The sequence below is a fragment of the Nerophis ophidion genome, linkage group LG01 (assembly GCF_033978795.1).
Source record: "Nerophis ophidion isolate RoL-2023_Sa linkage group LG01, RoL_Noph_v1.0, whole genome shotgun sequence".
Taxonomy (NCBI): domain Eukaryota; kingdom Metazoa; phylum Chordata; class Actinopteri; order Syngnathiformes; family Syngnathidae; genus Nerophis; species Nerophis ophidion.
In genome coordinates this window covers 82,346,787-82,356,517 of record NC_084611.1, presented here as the reverse complement: position 1 = coordinate 82,356,517, position 9,731 = coordinate 82,346,787, and the positions used below count along the sequence as shown (strand labels likewise).

Here is a 9,731-nt window from a genome sequence, read left to right as displayed (position 1 = left end):
TATTTTATATATATAAATATATATATATATATATATATATATATATATATATATATATATATATATATATATATATATATATATATATATATATAAAGTATATATATATATTGCATTCTATTTTAGTTACTTTGAATGTACAACCCCCTGGCGCTGTTTTGTACTGTTTTTGTACTTAATTTGATTATTATTTTCAAACTGTTTGTAAATGTTGAAATTTATAAATAAAGGTTTATAAAAACGTTTTTTTTTAAAAGTGTGCAGTTAACAATCATGTGACCGCCTGGCTCTGTTTGATTGGTGAAACGGAGTCAAACGTCACCAGTGACTCCATTTGATTGGTGAAACGCAGGCATGTGATAGATCCTACTTTGAAGGTCTGTCTGACTAATCAAAACAAACAAAGCGTGCATTAAAAATCAGTAGCGAGCTGAATGTAGATAAATGGAGCGGAGTAAAAGTAGCGTTTGTTCTCTATTGTGGGGCGGCATAGCTCGGTTGGTAGAGTGGCCGTGCCAGCAACTTGAGGGTTGCAGGTTCGATACCCGCTTCCGCCATTCTAGTTACTGCCGTTGTGTCCTTGGGCAAGACACTTTACCCACCTGCTCCCAGTGCCACCCACACTGGTTTAAATGTAACTTAGATATTGGGTGTCACTATGTAAAGCACTTTGAGTCACTTGAGAAAAGCGCTATATAAATATAATTCATTTCATTTCATAAATATACTCATGTTAAATTGCCGCCGGGGCGCTAATTAATTTAAAACCTCTTCTCACTCCGGCGCTTAACAAAGGCATGCGGTAAAAGTAAGCATGCGCTAATTATTTTAAAACCTGTTCTCACTCCCGCACTCGCCAAAGGTATTCAGTAAAAATTTGAGTGTGATGTAAAAGATTCAAAAGATTTTCTTCGAAAAGAGTTCAATATCTTCGAAGAGTACACAACTTCAAACAGCGTTGCTCAGCTTTCGCGCCAAACGCCGAGGGCCGCCGTGGCTGTTGTTCGACCTTAAATCCTACTAAATAGCTCTTAATCTTCTTCCCCTATGCAATTTCAAATGACCGGTATTGAAATCAGCCTTCTCCATTTTGAAAATGATGACAGGGGAAGTGTCACTCGTGACGTCACGAGTTTGACCAGGCAGTAATTCAAGGCAGGCGCATACTATATGCCTGTGGCAATTCAAGGAAATACGGTATGTTGCATTAAAACTACTCTTAGAAGTACAATTTATCCCAAAAGTTACTCAAGTAGATGTAACGGACTAAATGTAGCACGTTACTACCCACCTCTGATTATCTGCCATTGGGGCTTTTGGAATTGCTGCACTGTTTTTTTTGCAAAATGAATAAAAGTTCCATAAAAGTTACGATAAAGCACATCTTCGTGGTTATGATTTGTGGTAGACGTATAGTCGTTGTCCACATTGTGAACAGTAGTGGTGGACGTCCCAGAAGTCTCCTATCATAAACGGAATCAGACAGAAACCACAAATCAATCTGGAAGAGAAAAAAACACAAAAAGGTGGAATTTTTTTAGTCATGAATGAGTTAGCCTGCTGGCGTGTTCGGCAGCGATGTCTCTCACCCGGAAAAGGTGAGGACGCAGCACAGGGTGTAGGCCCTTCTTCCCGGTCTTTGTTTGACTTTCGTGGTGACGTCGGTGCGACAATGTGGGCAGCGTACGCGGCCTGGCGTGTTGACCAGACCGCCCATGGAGTCTGTTTCCGAGGATCCCGGCTGAGGCGCCACCACCACCTGTTGCTGTTGTTGTTGTTGTTGTTGTCTCACAGTGACTGGCATCCAAATACAAGAAGACAGATGCGGATATCAGCATGGATAAAAATCAACTGGTTTAACCTTCGTCTTGTGTTTTTAAATGCATAAAAAAACCACATAAATGTATTTGTTTGCATCAAGGCTTTTTGACTTTGTCAGGAACCTCTATTTCAACAAAAGTAAAACTTTTTTTTTTCCCCCACTAAATTATAAAATGCTCTGGTTGAAATTATGACCTTGGTGTTGTAAGGGTGGGTTTCGACCCAGTTCTAAAAATAAGATTATCAAACAATAATAAGAGACAAAAGTGAACACACTGAAAGCCAGCTCCTCTACCAATCATGTGAGCTTTAGGGCAGTGGTTCTCAACCTTTTTTCAGCGTTGTACCCCCTGTGAACATTTTTTAAATTCAAGTACCCCCTAATCAGAACAAAGCATTTTTGGTTGAAAAAAAGAGATACAGAAGTCAAATACAGCACTATGTCATCAGTTTCTGATTTATTAAATTGTATAACAGTGCAAAAAATATTGCTCATTTGTAGTGGTCTTTCTTGAACTATTTGGAAAAAAAGATATAAAACAAAACAATTGTTGAAAAATAAACAAGTGATTCAATTATAAATAAAGATTTCTCCACATAGAAGTAATCATCAACTTAAAGTGCCCTCTTTGGGGATTGTAATAGAGATCCATCTTGATTCATCAACTTAATTCTAAACATTTCTTCACAAAAAAATAAATCTTTAACATCAATATTTACGGATCATGTTCACAAAAAAATCCAGCTGTCAATACTGAATATTGCATTGTTGCATTTCTTTTCACAGTTTATGAACTTACATTCATATTTTGTTGAAGTATTATTCAATAAATATATTTATAAAGGATTTTTGAAAAATCCCACGTACCCCTTGGCATACCTTCGAGTACCCCCAGGGATACGCGTACCCCCATTTGAGAACCACTGCCTTAGGGTATTCTCATTTTACCTTGTTATCCAGTACAAAAACAAACAAAGAAGGGCATGTCCAGACATGTGTGGTCAATTCGGTATAAAATTATTAAAATGAAAAAATAAATAAAACATATGTATTTAAGTGTTCTAATACCCCTCAATTCTAGTCAGGTAACACGACAACCTTTTATTTATTTATCCGATTCTCTTGAGGTTCATTTTATCATTTATTTAATTGAAATCGAGGGTTAGGGCCAGGCGTATCAATACCAAGTGACAGTACCATGGTAACATTAGCATGCTATCATTTTAGCCACTTTTGAAGTAGCACACCTTAGAGCAGGGCTATTCAACTAAATTGTTTTGGGGGCTGTCACGCCAAATTTCTTCTCCCTACAACCCCCCCCATTTACTTCCGGGGTCATGATTAATATAGACGTTTTGTTAACGCTATATTATAAAAATATAACGCTATATTATAAAAATATAATGCTATATTATAAAAATACAGACGTTTTGTTAACGCGATATTATAGAAAAATTTAAAAAACAATTTACAAACACAAGCTATGGGATGACATAAGAGGAAACGTGACCCCGGAAGTAAATGCGTCATCCCATAGCTTGTGTTTGTAAATTGTTTTTAAAAATTTTTTATAATATAGCGTTAACAAAACGTCTGTATTTCTATAATATAGCGTTATATTTTTATAATATAGCGTTATATTTTTATAATATAGCGTTATATTTTTATAATATAGCGTTAACAAAACGTCTGTATTAATCATGACCCCGGAAGTAAATTGGGGGGGGGGGGAGAAATTTGGCATGACTGTGCCACATTTCCAGAAACCTTAGGACCTCATAATTTCTTACGTGACTTATGCTATTTTTTTTTTTTGCTATTTTTTTTTTCAAACCAATACCTCAGAGTCATCTAACTTGGTACTTAACACATATGCTAATATAGCGTTTAGCATTAAACCGATTTTTCTGCCATACATCTCACTGTCATATATCTTGGTACGTGATGTATACCAAGTGTGAGAATGCTAAGGTTAGCATGCTAACTAATTTGTTCATTCTGCCCCCCCTTACACCATAGAGTCATAACTTGGTACTTGACGTGTGCTAATTGCTACTTTCCAGCTAGTTCTGCAAGTGTATGCCTCTGAGTCAAATAACTTGGTACTTGCTGCATTCCAACTGTCAGCATGCTAGAGTTTGCATTACAGTTAGACTTTTTTATGTTTTGGGATCCCTGAGCCGCAATAATTTTTTTTAATTGGGGAAAAAAAAACACAAGGTATGAAGGGGTGAAGGTTCCGTACCAAATGTAGGCTGATGGATTATAACATCAGAGGTTCTGATGATTGGCATCAAGGAGACAGGGTTTGAATCTGGACAGAAAAAAAAATGACAAACAGCTAAGAGCTAACTAGGTCAACAAAGAGTGGAAAGATGGTAGCTTACCCGTCTCTTCGTAGAATGGAGGTGGGTCGGCCATTGAAGCGTAATAAGACGGTGGAGGACTAGCGTTACGCTCTTCCAAGGCCAAAGCCGGAGATGGCGGCATGGCCTGATTGTACGTCGGAACCAATGAGTGCATCATCACACTTTACGGTTACGTAGGAACTATTGAATACAAAATTACAGACAGGCTGAAACCAGTCTTAGTGAAGCCAGGTTTGTTCCAAACCGTACACTACTTTGTTTTAGCATTGATTGATTGATACTTTTATTAGTAGATTGCACAGTTCAGTACATATTCCGTACAATTGACCACTAAATGGTAACACCCCAATAAGTTTTTCAACTTGTTTAAGTCGCGGTCCACGTTAATCAATTCATGGTAAAGAATATCAAGAATATTTCAGTTGTTTTTATCTTTCTTCATGGGGACATTGTTGATTGTCATGTCATGTTCGGATGTACTTTGTGGACGCTGTCTCTGCTCCACAGTAAGTCTTTGCTGTCGTCCAGAATTCTGTTTTTGTTTACTTGGTAGCCAGTTCAGTTTTAGTTTCCTTCTGCATAACCTTCCCTAAACTTCAATGCCTTTTCTTAGGGGCACTCACCTTTTTTTTATTTTTGGTTCAAACTTTAGATACCTTTTTACCTGCACGTTGCCTCCCGCTGTTTCCGACGTCTACAAAGCAATTAGCTACCGACTGCCAACTACTGATAAGGAAGAGTTTTACAGGGTTACTCTGCCGAGCTCTGGACAGCACCGACACTCAACACCAACACATCATTTGCAGACTATAATTACTGGTTTGCAAACATATTTTTAACCCAAGTAGGTGAAATTAGATAATCTCCCACGGCACACCAGACTGTGGTTGAAAAACACCGTACTACGCTACTGCATTTTAATGTTGGTCATTATGGTGGCGTCAAGTGTTTTTACTTGGTGAAAAATGTTTGACGACCTCTGAACTACAGTACAGCATTAGCGTTAGCGATAGGATCAGGATTAGCACTTTTGTCATTTCTTGCCAGGATATGCACATTCAAAAAGTACAAACTGCCTTTACGATTGAAATGTTGGCGAGCGTAGAAGTGAACTTACCTGGAGTGAAGACGAGGAGTCGACTGAAAAGATGCAAAGCGTTGTTGGGTGGTGATAGTGTTGAGATCCAAGCCCGTTGAACCTGTTGACACTAAACTTAAACAACTTCAAACTTCCCGTCTCTGATGTCTGCCTCATCACGCATGATTACAGCTGCCAATGCACAGCATAAAGAACTGAATGTAGGTCATGTTCACTTGTATTTTTCTATCGGAATCCTTTTTCTCTTCAATTGTGAACACAATTCTTTACTGGGACAATCAGACCAACAAAGGACTGACCACGGACAGACCGATTGGCGTTTTAAACGGAACACACGCCATGTCACAAAAAAGCTTGATAAATGTTGTCCTGATTTAGTGTACCGTATTTTCCGCACTATAAGGCGCACCTAAAAAGCTAAAATTTTCTCAAAAGCTGACAGATAGATAGATAGATAGATAGATACTACTTTATTTATTCCGTCAGGAGAGTTCCTTCAGGAAAATTTCAATTTTCAGCACAATCCCATTCAAGATCAGACAAACATTAAAGGGAGACAGAACAGGATCGCTGACGGGTCTGCCGGCTTCCAGCGCCCCTTACAAAAAAAGATGAGATACAGGTAAACAAGGTGTGGGGGGGGGGGAATAGAAGATTAAAATAAAATTAAAAAAAAAACGGTCTTAGCCTGGGCCCTGGAGAGGGGGTGCAGACTGAGGCCAAGGGAAAAAAACAACAACTCATAGCCATAGTACACATCCCTCTTCCATGTGTGTAAGAGGGAAACATCAAACATCAAAGAACACAGAGGACATTAAAGACATTAAAGCAGCAGATACAAGCAGACACTTCTACATAAAGCTATGAATAAAAAGTAAAAGAAACATATCCACTGTGGTGGCCTCTGCGGTGTTCCACGCCATCGTCTGCTGGGGTGGAGGGAGGATGGCCAGAGACAGGTGCAGACCCAACAAACAACCAGGACAGCCGACTCCACTCTCGGCCAGTGTCCAGTCCGCATGGATGAGCGAGGATACGTCCAAGGTGACTGAGGTGTCCGACACCTGCTCACCCAGCCAAGACACCGCGAAGCCTCTCCGTCCCAGCGCTCAGTGCCAGCTCCGCAGCCCTGTCCCCTCATCCGCATCTCCTCCAGTCCCTCCAAAGCGACTCCGGTGTGGCAGACACCCAGCAGCTGGTCTCCATGGCCAAAAGGCTCCCAGGAGGCAGATCCAGAAGTCCACAAAAAAAGCACCACAGAGGTCACGAAAGTGACACCCCTTGTCACACAGTCCCAAAGGGTCCCGGACCAAAAGGCAAAAAAATATAATAACACATGAAAACAAGAGGGAAACACAAAAGGATGACACAAGAGCACAGAGCTCCTGCCTACAGCAGCCACTACAGCAGCGCCATCATGGAAAAAAAAGTGCGCCTTATAATCCGGTGCGCCTTATATATGGACCAATATTGAGCCACAACAGGTCTCGCAACTACGGTAAGCAGCCACCGTAGAAGAAGAAGTGCGCTTCTTCTTCTACGATAAGCAGACGTCGAATTCATTTTCCCCCTGTAGAAGAAGTGGCGTTTCTGTGTGTTTATGTAAAGACCCCAAAATGGCTCCTATTAAGAGACACTCAAGGCGATCAGTCATACAGTAGAACACGGGAATTCTTTCTCTCTGGCACTCATTAGCTCCCCTTTCCTCTCCCTTATCTCTCCTGCTTGCTTCTTTGTTTTGTCTTGTCTTAACTTTCTTCTTGCCTCTTTTTGCACTGCTCTCCAAATCTAAACATTGGAACTATTTGACTGGCCTCAACAAAATTGACAAGATCTTGGGTTTGGGGGAACCTGCTGTCGTGACGAAGCGGTTGTTGCTGGACACACGACGGACTCTTGGGAGAAGAAGGAGGGCCGCGTCCCTGGCGACCCTTTTCTGTCGAGGACGTGAAGATATCCACCTATTCGGAATTATGACAACAGGACATCTGCTGATTGGAGTAAGCGTTGCTCTGGTTTGTCGAAAAATTGGAAGTTGCTGGCAGTCTTCAAAGTACCCCAAAGCTGCCAGAAATGATTGGAGGATGCGGGAAGAACTGTGGATTACATCGGACTGTCTACCCCGCAGGTTTGAGGACCAGTCATGGACAATTTTAGAGTGAAAAGCAAATTTTATTTTCACTCGCATACAAATCATTTTAATTTGGATTGTTTCCCTGGCTTTGAGACTCTCCCAAAGATCACTGCAGGAAGACACGACAAACTACCTTTTTTATCTCTCCTGGACACACACCTGTTGTTGTGAACTTTGGACTAGCGACGGCAAACAGAGACACACTATGGGCTTATACACACACATCCACAAAAAAATATACGCCACACTTCAACCCCCCCGTCTCCCCATCCAATGCCCTCGACGCAAATCCCGTAGGGGTGATGAATGGATGGTCAGCGCCTGAGAGCTGCGGCCTACCACCATGACCTTAAACTACCTTCCCTCTGTTGCTAGATATCTCGAGATGTATGTTGTAATATGTATATGTGCTTTGCTATGGAGGTTTTTTCCCACTCCAGACTGGGCCCCCTTAGGAGCCCAGTCTGGATTGTATTTTTTTTACTCATCCTTCCCCAGCGTTTACCTTTTTCCCATATTCTACGGGGCGCCTTAGGGCGACCCATCAGCGTTCTTGTTCTGTAACCCTGTACACTGTTTGTTTGTCTAATCTTGAACAGGTTTGTGCTGAAAACAAAGTTTCGTTGTACTTGTTGCAACGACAATAAAGACCTACCTACCTACCCTACCTACCTAACATTAACAGCAGCGACACTGACTCGTTTAATGACGACTTTGACGAGACGGAGCCGGCCATGTTGGATGCCGTATTCGCCCAACTGTTTGATTCAAACACTGAAGAACAAGAATTTGAGAGATTTGTGGATGAGAAAAACCTTAAAGGCCTGCTGAAACCCACTACTACCGACCACACAGTCTGATAGTTTATATATCAATGATGAAATCTTAACATTGCAACACATGCCAATACGGCCGGTTTAGTTTACGAAATTGCAATTTAAAATTTCCCCCGAAGTATCCTGTTGAAAACGTCGCGGTATGATGACGCGTGCGCGTGATGTCACGGGTTGTAGCAGACATGTTGTTCCGGCACCGATCATGGCTAAAAGTCGTCTGCTTTAATCGCATAATCACACAGTATTCTGGACATCTGTGTTTCTGAATCTTTTGCATTTTGTTCAATTAATAATGGAGACTACAAAGAAGAAAGATGTTGGTGGAAAGCTGTGTATTGCGGCCGGCTGTAGAAACACAAACACAGCCGGTGATTCTTTGTTTACATTCACTAAAGATGACGGTGAAGCTTTAATATGGAACAGAGCTGTCAAGCGAACATGGTTCTCTCCCACATGTCAACCGGCAGGTTTCGGCGAGAAATTTGTGTTAATAAGTCGGCTCTTACCATAGACATGAGCGGAGCTTGTGTTGTTCCTCCTGCAGCTGTCAAAGAGGCAGCTGCGACACTCTTGCCTCGTCCGTGGCTTCCCTCAGAGACACTGGCGGTCACCACACCCGTGGCCCCACCCGTCCGACTTTCAGGTACGACTATATAATCTCACTAAAACACTGGTAACACAATAAGCAGATAAGGGATTTTCCAAAATTATCCTAGTAAATGTGTCAAATAACATCTGAATCGCTCCCACTGCCCTCGCCTTTTTTTTTTCTAGTCCTTCACTCTCACTATCCTCATCCACGAATCTTTCATGCTCGCTCAAATTAATGGGGAAATCGTCGCTTTCTCGGTCCAAATCGCTCTAGCTGCTGGTGGCCATGATTGTAAACAATGTTCAGATGTGAGGAGCTCTACTACCCGTGACGTCACGTGCACATCGTCTGCAACTTCCGGTAAAGGCAGGGCTTTTCTATTAGCGACCAAAAGTTGCGAACTTTATCGTCGATGTTCTCTACTAAATCCTTTCGACAAAAATATGGCAATATCGCGAAATGATCAAGTATGACACATAGAATGGACCTGCTATCCCCGTTTAAATGAGAAAATCTCATTTCAGTAGGCCTTTAACAAAGTGAGCTTTACATGTTTATTTTGTGTGTTGTGTGACATTATCGTTTGAGCAACGTTATTGATACATTATTGCTTTGCACTATTTCGAGTGTTACTATATTGTGATTGCACTAACGTTTGATTTCGATACCGTCGATCATAATATTTTATTAGAACGTATCAAAACACGAATTGGTATGTCAGACTTAGCCCTGTCTTGGTTTAACTCTTATCTTACTGATAGGATGCAGTGTGTCTCCCATAACAATGTGACCTCGGACTACGTTAAGGTAACGTGTGGAGTTCCCCAGGGTTCGGTCCTTGGCCCTGCACTCTTCAGCATCTACATGCTGCCGCTAGGT

At 41.2% G+C, this 9,731-nt stretch overlaps 1 protein-coding gene across 1 annotated transcript; it reads right to left on the bottom strand.

Moving 5' to 3' along the window:
- Window positions 1-419: 419 nt before the first annotated feature.
- On the bottom strand, window positions 420-5,688 carry LOC133540754 (lipopolysaccharide-induced tumor necrosis factor-alpha factor homolog). Its single transcript, XM_061883691.1, has 5 exons — window positions 5,309-5,688; window positions 4,210-4,371; window positions 4,068-4,136; window positions 1,590-1,797; window positions 420-1,501 (listed from the first exon to the last, which is right to left on the bottom strand). Exons 2-5 carry the CDS (start codon window positions 4,346-4,348, stop codon window positions 1,393-1,395), a joined length of 525 nt encoding a protein of 174 aa, XP_061739675.1. The 5' UTR covers window positions 4,349-4,371; window positions 5,309-5,688; the 3' UTR covers window positions 420-1,392.
- Between the last annotated feature and the right edge of the window lie 4,043 nt (window positions 5,689-9,731).